This window comes from Manacus vitellinus, unplaced genomic scaffold (assembly GCF_001715985.3).
Source record: "Manacus vitellinus isolate BGI_N305 unplaced genomic scaffold, ASM171598v3 scaffold_13_pilon, whole genome shotgun sequence".
Lineage (NCBI taxonomy): Eukaryota > Metazoa > Chordata > Aves > Passeriformes > Pipridae > Manacus > Manacus vitellinus.
The window spans coordinates 18,378,930-18,393,067 of NW_021938999.1; the positions used below are offsets into that span (position 1 = coordinate 18,378,930).

General features: G+C 38.7%; 1 protein-coding gene across 9 annotated transcripts in view; it reads right to left on the reverse strand.

Moving 5' to 3' along the window:
• Positions 1 to 14,138, reverse strand: part of CELF2 (CUGBP Elav-like family member 2) — a 555,113-nt gene that overhangs the window by 36,049 nt on the left and 504,926 nt on the right. For all 9 annotated transcript variants that reach the window (XM_018068157.2, XM_018068154.2, XM_018068158.2 and 6 more), the window contains one exon: positions 7,163 to 7,297. In XM_018068157.2, the coding sequence (XP_017923646.1) occupies positions 7,163 to 7,297 (135 nt within the window). The remainder of the gene's footprint in view (positions 1 to 7,162; positions 7,298 to 14,138) is intronic.

A 14,138-nucleotide genomic window follows, 5' to 3' on the forward strand; every position in this document is an offset into this window, starting at 1 on the left:
ACATTTTTGTCCTGTGCACAGCAAAGGCAGTTGAGGGTTTATCTTACTTGGTTTTAAACACATGCAAATGTTGCAGATATTTTTGTTTGGCCAACACATAAAATGAATCAGTAGCCCCATATTCAAACAAATAAGTTCTTTTGAGAGAATGCGGAGAGAATTAGGTTAAAGACATTTATTATTATTATTGTTGTTGTTGTTGTTCTTTCTAATTATCCTGCCTTAGGGAAACGGACCAGGACTATCCATGGACCATGGACATACACACAATTGAGTAGAGGTAAAGGAACATTGTTGGCAGTAGTAAACCTGAAATAGGTGAATGCTCCTTCAAATGCATGAATTTTTCTAAGATTCACATTATTTCCTGGATATTATGAACTGCAGCATTTTCTGGGCTTGGTACTTTGTGTAAAATATATTACATATAAGCTCACATATCTACGTGTGTAGGCAAGCTGATACTATCATGTTTCTTTAGTAGAAAGCAACTCTGAATGAACTTGAAATAGTGCTTCCAATGGAAAGAAAAATAACCTTTTATACAAAGGGGGATTCTTGTAGCTTGAAATAGAGATTAAGGTGGGGTAGAGAGACACTTACAAAATATAATGTATTATAAGTATTATTTGTATACTACAAGCAAAGTAAATCCTGAAATGTGCTAAGGCAATGGATTTAATACTTTAGGAAGATGATAATGCACTAATGTTTAAAAAACAAACATGTCTCCTGTTGAATTAGATCCTACTAATCCATGGTTTAGTACTATATGTTGTTTCCCAAAAAAAAAAAAAAGAAGGCAAAAAACAAACCTGAAGAATTAGCCAGCACAATGCTTGACTGCATACAATGACATTTATGCATTCTGAGGAAACACCTGGAGATCTCTGTGCCAAATATTTATAAATCGATAACGTTGATTCTAAAACAGATAAGGGAACTTTGGCAAAATGACTCCTTCTGCAGTTGTCAGGCATCCCAAACTGATGGACTGTCTGCTGCCATCAGCATCCTTCAGGTTATCTGTCACTGGCTCGTTTTTCCAAAAGGGAGAGCAGGAAGAGATGCAGTGCTGTACCAGGGAGGGTCCATGGGAATCCATCACCATTCACCTCTCCATTTACTGTACTGGGGCTCTGGGAGATTTTTAGCCACAATTCCCACTCTTTTCTTCTTCAGTAATTTAAGACATTTTGAAGCATTATTAAAAATACAAATATAGGTCAAAAATACATGCCCAGTTTCCTATTTTTGGCTCCAATTCCTGTTTGTATGCCTGCTTAAGGGTGACCTAATTATCAGATGAGCTTAGTACCAATATATCTCTCCAAGAAGTAGCATAATCTGTGGGCACTAAGAGCAGTGAAAGTCAATTCACTTATTTAGAAGCCTAACCACAGACTCAGAAACTTAACACCATGTGGGTAAGACCAGCTGACTATTTCTCTCATCACATACCTATGTAGTCCAATAACAGGAGGTGGGCATGCTAAGGCAAGATTTTCTTCCATAGCTTCCTTGAAAACACATACTTCCAAAAAATTGGTGCTGAGATCAGGGTTAAGGCATTGCACTTCTCTGTCCTCCAAGCACTAAGATAAGGGTGCTAATTTTATAATTAGATTTAAATACAAAATTTAAAAACATACACTTGGGTTGTTTAAGTATGTGCACTGGATGTATAATGTATAAACCTTTATTTAAACTACGTGTTATATTTATCAACTGTATCTTTATACTAAAAATAATGAACAGTTATACTTGGGAAGTTTTCTATGTTCTGCAAAACTAGCAAAGCTTATTTTAAATGACTTTACAATAATGGAACTTGCATTAATTCCACATGAAATGGTACAAAAATAATCAATTTGTTACTACAGTGTGACGAGTGCCATTCTGCATTTTAAACCGATCTTTTCCAACATGAGACAACTACTTCAATTCATTCTTTAGCAAACTGTCAGACCTTCCTACACACCTACTGGTAGGATTATTTTTGCATCATCCTGGAAGCAAATCACAGCTATCTCAGTGGGTGCACTGGCCTCTAACAAAATGTCACGGTGGCAGCCTTGCACCGCTGACTGGAGAAGAACGTATTGTACTGAAGTGAACAAAAAGCAAATCTTCTAAGAATGAGTATTTGAACATTCTTCACTGCTTCTCAGCTGAAGCATCTTGTATATTCTATAAAATTTCTAACATTTTGACAACTGTGTTCACAACATGAACACCTTCAACTAACAAAGACAATCCTCATCCCAGATTAGGGGGCAGAGAAAATAATGAGCCATGGATCATAGCTAGAAGTTATAATTCTCTGCTTTGAGAAGAGGGAAAGAATGAATTAATTCTTACAGGACAGGCAGTGTAATCTTTTTTCCTTTTTTTCAGTTTATTCTATACTTCACAGTCTTCTGTTTTTTGGGGCTGTTATTCTTCAATGTCAGCATCTGTCTGAAAATGAGTATTTTTAGACTTAGGAGAACTTTTTTTTCAACATAAGAGCTAATGGCTGAATACTGATACAAGATGACAAAAGCTGGGCTGGATTTTAAGAGGTCATTAAAAGAAAAAAGTCTACACTATCAATTTGGGTTTTTTTCCAGAAATATTTCCTCTTAGGTTTACAGAGCAGATAAACCTAAAGAGTTTTTTACTGAGGCATGAATATCTAGTTCAGCTGTGTGAATAAATAATAGTTTAGAGAATCAAATAATCATGAAAATGTCATGGAAAATGAAGGCTCCCAAGTCTGAAACTGAATTAACTTCTGGTTTAGCAATTCTATCCCCCCACAGCTCAGAAATTATATTGTGTATGTTCATGCAGATAAATTTGGATATATAATTAGATGTTTCGCCTCTTCATTTGCACATAGAAGGGCTTCCCTACTGGCTACTGAAAAAACACTTGTGTATGAATTTTAAGACATAAAACTGAAATGAGCTCACAGAGGCTGTGGAATCTCCATCCTTGGAGATACTCAAACCTTGATGGGACGTGGCTTTCACCAGCCTGCTCTGACTGGTCCACGTTTTACAGAGCTGTATTAATCTTGTACCACCCAGGACAGTCAAAATACACGTTATTATCCTTGGGAAAATTAGGGTAGTGGGTCAACTGAGGCAAATTAAATGTCAGATGGTGTTAGAGGCAGATACTTTGATCCTGAGTTTGTATGTCCCTCCTTCATATCCACCTCCAGGCCTTCCCACCACCCACTGAATGAACCCTAAATCTCTGCAGGCTCTGGAATAGCAGCCTCCCTGCAAGCTCTTTGCTCAGTGATCCATTTGCAGGACGTGTCAAGGACAGTCTCTGGAGGAGAGAATAAGGTTCCTGACATTTGGATGAGGTTCATCCTGCCCAAACTGGGAAATTTACAGTGTGGATACCTACAGCTGAGGGAGTCCCTCCAAAATCCCTTCCTAGTTAACAAGAAATGCAAAATTCCAAGGCCCAAGCAAAAGGGAATTGAGACAAACTGGATCAGACAACCTGGAGTCAGGTAAAAGCTACCCCAGCCCAACTCCTTGTTTTACTAAATACTACAAGTACCTGCCTTTAAAACGGTATGAAATACTACTGGTACCTCCCTTTAAAACAGAAAAAGTATCCTAAGCAAGTGAAGTGAAAATAAAGTGAAGAATTAATTAACTAAATAGAGGTGATTAAAGTAAATAAAGGAAACAATTATCATATCAAAATAAAAGACAAGAAACATGATTAAATGAGTCTTCAAAAGACCCATGAGAAACTCATGAAAGACATAATATGCATTTACCTGGCTTTTAGTCTTTCATGATTTCATTTTAATTTTTATTCACTACCATCTGATAATTGCAAGAAACAGTTACTTTAACCATAGGCAATTTAAACCATTTTAATTTTTTTTCCAGGGCCAAGAGACAAAAGAACCTATTTATTGCCTGAGGGGATTTTTACTAAAATGAAAGCTTAATCTTTCATGTTTTTTTAAGCAAAGGCTTTTAAAAAATCATTTCTAACAATGCTGTAGGGAGAGACTTCCATGGGTATGCAAAATTGAAATTATAAATTTACAATTATGAAAAAATTAATAGTTTGGGGGATTGTATTGTCTCTGTTCTTTCTGAATGAATAGTCTTTCAAGCATAAGAGAAAGTATTCAGCACATGGAGGAGAATGAGTGTCCTTAGACTCTCTTGCGGTCAAAGTTATTTAGTCAGAATGTAAGAGGGAAAGATCATTGGAGTTTAATTTGCTTGGAAATCCTCAAATATCAGATGTCCTGGCCTGTTTTTCTGTGTTGCCAATGCATCAAAGTTGGTCTCACCATTATCCTCTCTGTACTAGTTTGATGCACCGAAGGTTGCTAAATATAATCTATGTAAAATCAGGCCTCAAGATGAATTTTAACTGAAATAACCACTTTTTGGGGCTCTTATGACACATATACAAAGGACAGAACAAGAGCTCTTGGTCAAAGATTGATTCAGGAGAAACCTTCAGGAAAGACACAGTTATATCTGGGTAGAGACATGGATATGATTTATGTGGCTGCCATGGTTTAAGGCATACTAGAAACACACACTTATGCCCACCCTGGTTCTGTGCAGTATGTTGCCTTTAACAGCATCAAGCAAAGGATTACATTTAAGCATCTACCTTTGCACTGCCCTAAATTTGGACTGTTTTCTCAACTGAGAAATATTAATTTAATACATTATCTGGAGAGACACAAGCATTTCTTCCTGAGCTTAGTGCAGGCTTTGAAATCAGACAAAATAATTTACGCTTATGAAACACAACAAACTGAAGTGTTCTATTAAAAGAAAACTAGACCAAAAAAATATCCTCAAGGCCTCCAAACATCCACACACTAAAAGTCAGATTTAAATGCTTTCTGCCAACGTATCTCAAGCTTTAGTGGCAATTCTTTGAGATACTATGAAAAGCTTTATCAAACTAAATTCATTTTCCATAGAGCAGAGGAGGATCATTGAAGATATTATTCAGGTTTACAAAATATTTAACAGGGTGAGGGATGTGGAACCAGATAAGGAAGGTTAAACTGAAGAACATTTTAATAAGGCTGCATTTTAGGTTGGTTGTGCAATATAAATAGGTCAGTGGATCTATTAGATACATATTTTTCTTTGGCACACCAAAATGTCTAATATTAGAAACAATTGTGTACAGATACTATCTGTAAGACTTTCAAAATCAACTGGCATACTGAATACACTACTTCAAAGGCTAAATATCCAGAAATTTTTGAAAATAACAAGTTCAATGTGTTAGCCAAAATCTTTAATCTCACTGGAAAAAACCTGGTGCCTGCTCTACAATACCACCCTGAGCAATACAAAGCTGATGTATCTGCCCAGCCCAGCTGAAGCACCCGGTTAATCACGGCCTCTGCAGACTTGGACATCAGATAAAAACACTTTCCAGGTACTCAAGGAGCCTCAAGACCATGTTAAGAGAGGGAACAGCAAGTCAGCCAGGCTGGATAAGAAAACTGTGTTGGAGAGGGAAGGATGCAAATGTGGACCTTAAGGTTGAGTCCAAGCTCTGTGCTGACATGGCAAGACAAAGTGCATGACAGGAATGTTCTGGTGCCACTTTGCTGCAGAGCAGCAATGATAAAAAAGAGTTAATTTGCAGCCCCTCTGCACCACAGCACCGAACACCGAGAAGTCTTGTCAGTATGGATCAAGGTATGTTGAGTGCATTTTGGGAGGACAGGCTGCTCAGACATTTAACAGTTAAACTACAGAGATACCACAGAACATCCATGAAATGCAACATTTCTGCTTCTGTAAATGGGTGACATTTAGACAGGAGTAACGTGGAAACACTGACACTGGGACTAGCCTTTTGCAAAGCGTTAAGTCCCAGCTCCAGGACGGAGGGGAGAGATTGCTCAGGTTCAAAAATACATATATACACATATCAGCAAGCCAAAATTATTTTCAGCCAACCTGCCTCTCAGAGATGTTGCTACTAAATATTATTTTTAGGTCGAAATGAGGCTCATGCCAGAAACAGGAAAATTCTGCACAAACTAGGTATTAACCTCTGTCCCAACCAAACAATAAAACTGCAATATAACAGAAAGCCTTGGCCAGTGCCAACACCCGGCACCACACTCAGTCCCAGTTCTATTGTGCAGTGAAGGCTGTTTTCCTTACTGATGAGCTCAAACCGTCTGCCATGAATTACTTTTTCACGGGGAATAAATACACACTTAAACAAGATTAAACACAAACGTTCTTTAGTGGTGTCTAAAATAATATGAATGTTTTTTAGAACAGCAATAAACACACTTCATGATGCAAATAATTACACCCTGCAGCCTTTATGTAACGATAAGTGGCCAGATTCTCCACTCAGTTACATCACTGTAAATCCAGAGTAACTACACTGAATCAATATCTCTCTCTCTCTGGATTCTGGAGATGCTGAAGTGTTGCTGGAGTGTTACTGAAGTTTGAATTTACCCTGATTTCTCTCTAGGGTTTTGCAGACATCAGACATTCATGGCTGGAAGTCCACAGGGTGGTCATGGAGGCATCCCCACCTCTTATCCTGTCCCTTTTTCCCCCCATAAAGCTGTCTTTTGACTAGTCTTTTGTCTGTGTATTCCTTGTGCATCTGATATCGCTTCTGTGGCTGTATACTCAGGATGAGAAGAAAGCTCAGTTGAACCACAGTAAAAAAATAGAAGGAAAAAAAGGAGAGAATGTCTTCACCATGATGGGTAAAGGCAATTCCCAGCATGTGCTGGGAATCAAAGATCAGTCTCTCAGAACCATCTGAGTTGATTTTTCTGTAGGACAGGAAGAATTTGGTCATGTTCTGAAGTCTTCCTGAAAAGTTAATTTTAGTTTAAGTTTCCCATACAATTGCAGTTTTCACACAAAATTTTGTGAGATGGGTCTGTCAGGCTTTAATGGCCCCTGAAATGACTTGGGAAAAGTGAACATGTCCACATCAGATCACTTGAAAAAGTAGTTATTTCCTTAAAAACAACAGCAACAAAAATGTATTCAGTAATTAAAGGGTCTCCAGAATGCACGTGGGCGTGGAACTTAAACACAACATGGAATCACCATTTAAACTCTCATGTTCCAATTTACCCCCATGTTGAAATCAAGCACTCTGCTCTTACCGGGACTTGTGAGGGCTCCCAGAGCACCAGTCGTTGTGGAGAGAGGATTTGCATTGGTGGTGGTAGCTGAGGTCTGGGCGGCGGCTGCTGCGGCTGCTAAAGTTGCCAAATTCTGTAATTGTAAAGCGTTCATGCCTGTGTGGAGAAGAAATAGGGTTAATTAAAACAGGTAATGATCATCATCACCATCACCATCATAATCATCATCATAATGAAAATAGTTAATGGATGTGGAGCTTGGGGTGCGCCTTGCCAAGAAACTCAATTCTTCTCACTCCCAAGACATCTATATTCTGGAACCACTTCCTTCACTTCCTGAATGGTATCTCACACTTCTCTACCTTGGAGTTGAGAAAATGCAGCAAAGGCACCAGCCTATGCTTCAGGAAAATTAAACCTGGTTTGTGCCTCTTCTGTAAGGGTAGTGTAGAATTAAAAGTCATTTAAACTCTGTGTGAAGCCCAGGCGCAATATTATTTCCTGACACAACAGGGGGTGTAAAGAAGATAACTAACATTTAAAACACATTCAGGACAGGGTCATATAATTGGGATGAACACAATTTGTTTCCCATGTCTCCTCTGAACATAACTACTAAGGTTACACTGCACAGTAACCAATAATTGTGCTCAATTTCCTTTCGATAGTTCATTTCTAAAAACATATATGAACTAAGTACATCAAATTAGTATCAGCCTGACCACAGAGCCATCATTGAGGCTGGGACTTTCAGGCTGTAAGCTCTGGACTGTGATATCAAGTTACTCAGTGATCTGTTGCTTCACTGTTTTAGAAGATGCAGGGGAGATACATCTGCGTTTTAGTGAGCACCTTCGAAAATGGAGGCATTTAAATAACAAGGGCTTTAATTTAGATTTTAACACAGCATGTTCCAACAGGCAGGTCAGGCCTCAGGTGAGCACCTGGTCTGGCTGAGGTTCTAATGTCTGTGCCTCAGTCAATACCCAAAGTCAGCTCAGATGGTGCTTTTGAAAATGTGACACAATGACAATTGTAGGAGTTAAGGTTTTAGCTGATCCAAGATACAGCCCTTCTTAGTCTGTAATCTGTACAGTGCACTTGGAGGAATTATGTGACCAAAAATGCTCTTTCAGGTTTCTTTTGGAAACTAATGATCATCTTAAAAAATAAGTCTTCTCTCAAACACTACCCACCCAAACAATTTTGCAAGATGCAATTCAAATTCAACTGTTGTGCCCATGTGGATGCAAAACAAATACCATCATTGCCTCATCCCACAAAATCTTTTTTTTTTAATATAGTGGGATGTTTCCTGTGGAAACACAAGAAGAACCCATCAATTTGACAAACGAGTTCAATGCCTGTAGAAGATGAATGAACAAGAGCTCAGTGGAGACAAAGTTGTCTCCCCATCTGATCTGTTTTACTGTAGACTATAAGACCCTGGCCACAAAACAGGTCTGCAGATGTTATAGGGTGTCAGCTTGGGTGCCTGAAGGAAAAAAAGACTCCTTGCTGTTGTCACACTTGAGCAAGAGCACCCAAATGTGACTGTCAGCAAGGGCTCATGGCACACACTGTCACCCAGCACGCTCTAGAGCCGATTTTGTCAACAGTTTTATCACTTAATATGCAACCTTTTTAGGATCCTCTGTCTGCTTAAACATCTAAAAAATAAGTCCTGTCATCACTGTTTCATGTTCCCCAGGCATTTTACCATCTCTGCTCCCTCTTTATTGGTTTCTCCCATCAACTTGTCAGGAGCATCAACGTCCCACTTGATAGGACGACCTCAGAGGAGGGAAGCCAAATGCTCTCAAGTCCCACTCCCAAAAAGTACTTTGCTTTGAACTGGGGATTTTGAGTTCAACTGAACTGCAGCTGAGGTACAGTTCTGTGGGATGAATCTGCTTTCTCATTCTCTCCCCTTTCACACACTCTGCACACATTTCACATCCTACAGTTTTTTCAAAGCAGTCCCAAATCCCGCAAGAGGGCTGGACCGCAAATGAGTAGATGGGTTTTATTTGAAAGTGCTGCTCACTCAGCAAATGCACCTCTCTCTGAAGAAATGCAAATTGCTTAACACTGAGGAACAGCCTCATAGGCAGAGCTGCACATGAAAAATGAAAATCCTGCCGTAGAGGAAAAAAACCTTCTGGGTACGGAATAACTCTTGATCTTCATGATGGAGACAATGTTGGGAATTAAAGGGAAATGATTAAAAAAACCAGAATCACAATACAGTTTGATTCCATTTTTAATAACATGTATTTACCAATGCACTATCAGCTTGGCAAATATTCAAGATCGCAAGGAAATTCAACTTTCATTTTGTCATTTGGCAGATTAAAAAAACAATTAAATTATGTACAAAACAGATGCACAGTATGTCTTGCTTGAAACTTAAGATTTTTTAAAAAAATTATTTATAAGGATAGGGGCATGAAAATTTAATTTAATGTTCACCTTAGGTAATTTTGTGTCTTATTGTTCACAGCAATTACCATAAATCTACATATCAATAAGCGAGAACAGATGTCAGTTGTTACAAGTGCTTGCCAATCAGGCCTGTTAAAAAGTGACAGATGGATGGTGATAGAACATTCTCATAAGGCCTATTAGCACATTCACAGGAAATTTTTGTAGTGCTGCACAGTCACAGATGCAGTTCTGTGAAAACACGGGGAAATTTGAGAGCACGAGATTTACATTTTACAACTTCTTGTGCTGCCTCTGACACAAACTTTCATACAATGAAGCAATTTGCCTCGTTTCAGTCACTGCAGCGTTTCTCCTCTGATAACTGTAAATTTGAAATTATTGGGTATTTGTAGAGGAGGGAACAGAGTCACGAGCCGTTCCTGAAGACTTCTTAGGCCTCATCAGCTCTTGGGTTTCCAAAACCATAATAAAATCATATTAGGAAATAGCTGAGATTTGCTTGCTGAACAAATTCCTAAAAAAGGAAGGCACTGGCTACATTTAGTGACAACATATGCACAGAGAATTTAAAAGTCAGTGGTGATTATCAGAACCAAATCTGATAGCTCATAAGTAGTTCCCACTGACTTGACTTCTTTCTCTTCGGAAATTTTATCCTTCTCAATTACTAGGATTTATTCCTTCTGAATTAAATCCTCACTGCAGCTTAAAAAATGTGGATTAAGGTAAAATTTATCATCTCCAGGCCAAAAAGCAACTATTTGCTGACACTGACATCAGCCATTTTGGATGCTGATGGTACAAATGGGTGTAAAGCTGTGGAGCGCGATGTTATTCCAGCTATATTCTAAGAATTAAAATACACAGGGGACCTGAGCACTACCTCCATCAAACCGTATATATTTTGCCTAACTTTAGAAAAGCTGCTTAACTGAACAGTGCTTGAGGTACCCTGACCAGTTACAGTTTGATTTAGCAAAGCCCTTAAAACAACTTTTAAGTTCACATTGATTCTGCCCTATTTTAAGAGTACATGCTTAAATCTAACTGGAAGTTCATAGACTTATAGAATGGTTTGAGTTGGAAGGGATATTAAAGATCACATAGTTCCAACCCCACTAGAGCCATTTGTTGACATACGTGGGATTTCAGACCATTTTCAGGTTACATATGCTATAAACACATCCTGGCAAGAAGTGTGCTTTTCTCAATTGAAACTGCTCCAATCCTAGTGGGAAGGATTCATCTGATCTCACTTAATTCTAATAAAAGTTACTCTCTCAGGCTCTTGCTATAGTCTGAGAAGAGAGAGGGGGCGGATGAATCATCTGGTCCTAAAATAGAATCACAGAAGCACAGAATGGCTTGGGTTGGAAGGGACCATAAAGATCAACTAGTTCTCACCCCCTGCCATGGACAGGGACACCTTCCACTAGACCAGGTTGCTCAGAGCCCCATCCAACCTGACCTTGAACACTTCCAGAGATGGGGCATCCACAGCTTCTCTGGGCAACCTGTGCCAGAGCCTCACCACCCTCACAGTGAAGAATTTCTTCCTAATATATATAATATTTTCCTAATATCTATAAAATAGATAGATAACCTCAGCCTTTTAGGATGAATCACTGCCTGGGAGTGAGTCCCTCTTCACTGACATTGCAGGGAAACAGGATGACTACTTTCCAAACTGCTGAGGTTCTGTGGGATGAATTCCTTCCACAGAGCAGCCAAGGTAATAAAAAGCCCCTCACCCTCTTTTTACTGGTTATGGAAAGACAAGAGAGAGCTACAGATCTTGTGCCCAGACTTGGCCAAGCTTCCATATCGTGCACTTTCACCACCTGAATAAGCATCTCATCAACAGCTCAGCATTGGTTTTACTCTTAGGGTGCCTCTCCTTTTCCTGTGAGAAGGAACAACATGTGGATTGAGAACAGGCTCACTTGCTTCAAATTCTTCCTCCCCCCAAAATGCTAAACAGAGTTGTTTAATTTATTAGCTAAAAGAAAAAAAAAAAGCTAATTGTATGTGTTAAATTAACTAGGACTTTCAATGGAATTAGTATTACAAAAGCTCGATGTTTTTGGTCCCTGAGGTCAACATTTTCAAAACTGGTAGTTATCTTTAAGAAACAGCTATCTCCCCTGAGCTGGAAACAGTTTCTTGGTGACCTTTACTTTTAATATGATATCCCTAAAGAGGTCATAGCAGGAGAAACCCTCCTTCAGTATGGTTTTGCTGGAATGAAGCCATTCAAGAGTCAGAGGATATAAAGGATCCTTGGGCCAGTGCAAAAGTATAGAGCTTTTGTGCAGATGGTCCTGGCTTCCAACTGGTCCCTCCAGATCTACTGAGCCAATCCAACAATTAGAGGAAAATATTCAGAAAGCAGAACCTTGCAGAGTTTCTCTCACCCATCTGGTCCTACAGACTCTGCAACAGGAGGAAATCTGGCTTGGGTAGCAGAAGAAGGGTGGAATGGATTGAACTGGGCTCAGAAAGGGCCAGAAGTTCAACCCAAAATGCAACCAAACTATGAGAGAACTTGGAAAGGACCGGGAAAAAAAAAACATACATTGGAAAAATATGAAAAGTCCCAGTTGTAAAGGGTTTAGGGATCTTAATGCCAAAGAAGAAAAGCCAAAACCATGGTTTCTCCTCCTGTATAACTTCAGGAAGCAAAATACACTGTCTATTCAATGAAATTTAGAGATACCCTTTGTGTTTTTTATGAGTACTGCACATTTTTATGTCCTGAATGGTCACACATATAGAAATATTGCTGTATGAGCCAATATTTATTCCTGCCAAAACATTTGACATTAATGGACAATAGAAAATCTTCATAGATCATATATTTTTTATATATTGAAAACACTGAAATATTTTTTACAATCACCCTAATAACAGTAAACCTCCCTGTTTATACTGTCTGTATAGTACTTTACAGGCTCATTGGCTTAAATAACTGCAGCTTTTAGGACCTGATCTAGTGCCAGCCAAATTCAATGCAAACATTGAAGCAACATCAATCTCCTTTGAACTAAGCTTTCCATGCAATTTGTATATATTTGAAGGAGGAATTTCTGTTTGGTTGAGAGGTTGATAGTGCTTAATGTAGCTTGCATTGTCTTTTAAAGTAAGACAATCAAATCCCATAATGTAATTCATCTACATTATTAGCCTTCCCCAAAGACAAAGTGCAGGCTAGACGCTGAGGCTGGAGAGGCATGTGAGAGGAAACATTGTCTTTAAATTAGCATGAGCAGATATCAGAGGAGGGGAGGAAAAGTGAGGAATTGCTCACTATAAAATATACACATGAGGATGGCATGTGCTTTCATGTTTTATACAGGACAATGAAGCAGAGTTTGGCAAGGAAGGGTTGGTGCCTCCCATCAGGACCACAGGATTACTATAACACCAAAGGCAGCACTGCCAACTCTCCCAAATTTATTACCAGTCTCAACATATTTACATTGTTTTCTCTGGCTTGACTCATGAAATAGAACGATTTCATTAAAATCTCTTTTCAATAAAAAGTCAGAAAAACCTAATCCGAGGAATTAAGTGTGGAACCTCAAAGCTTGGAAAGCTAAATGGCACTCTACAACTTTTTGTCTCTCATATTTTAGTATCTCAGATTTTAGTTAGAACAGTTTCATGATTTGCTTGGACTTCACAAAATGCTAAATATATAGCAGGGTCAGTGGGCTGCTACAGCTGCTTTAGAGCTGGTGCTGTGTGTTTAATGTCTGTATCTTACTGAGTTCTTGAGAAAAATCCCAATATTTCACTGGACTGTATTCTCACTTCCAAACAAATATAAAAACTCCAACACTCTTGAATGACAAATGTCTAAAAATCCCACTCCTTTCACCAAAATCAAAGAACCACAGCTTTTGCAACACAAAAACTACTTTAACCATATTGAGGCATAATAGTAGGGAAAGGGAATTTAAAACTCCACACTGAAGACCAGTGTCTTCGCTCTGCTAGCAAAGAAACTTGGTTTGATTCAAGAAATAATATCACTGAGCAGAGCAAATAATTCTTCACATGTGCAGTGGGGTGTGTGCTGTGTCCTTTTAGTTTTGTACCAAGACAACACAACTTTAGCAATACAAATAAATACTTGCAGAACCAAAGGGCCCTAATTTTGGACAAGGGGGTGGCTCTGTCAGAAATCCTAATGTAGCAAACCATGACTTCATCAAGATTTAAGCACAAAAGAGATGCTAGAACCCTGGCATGCAAGTAAGAGTGGAATTTCCTTGGCTCACATGGCTTTTGATCAAACTTTTAGTGTCTGAATTCCATGGTATGCACTCCCATTGACTTCAAGGATAAAAGTTGCACCCCTCAAACACAAAGTTCAAAGAACTTGAAAGCAGCAATGATGGATCTTCTTTAGCACCTTACTCAAACATTTTATGTCTAGATTTTATTCCCCACTTGGAAATGTTATATCAAAAGGCAAACTATATGCAATATAAAATTACATGTTAGATTAATTTTTGTAAAATGAACCTGCACAGCTAAGTTAAAA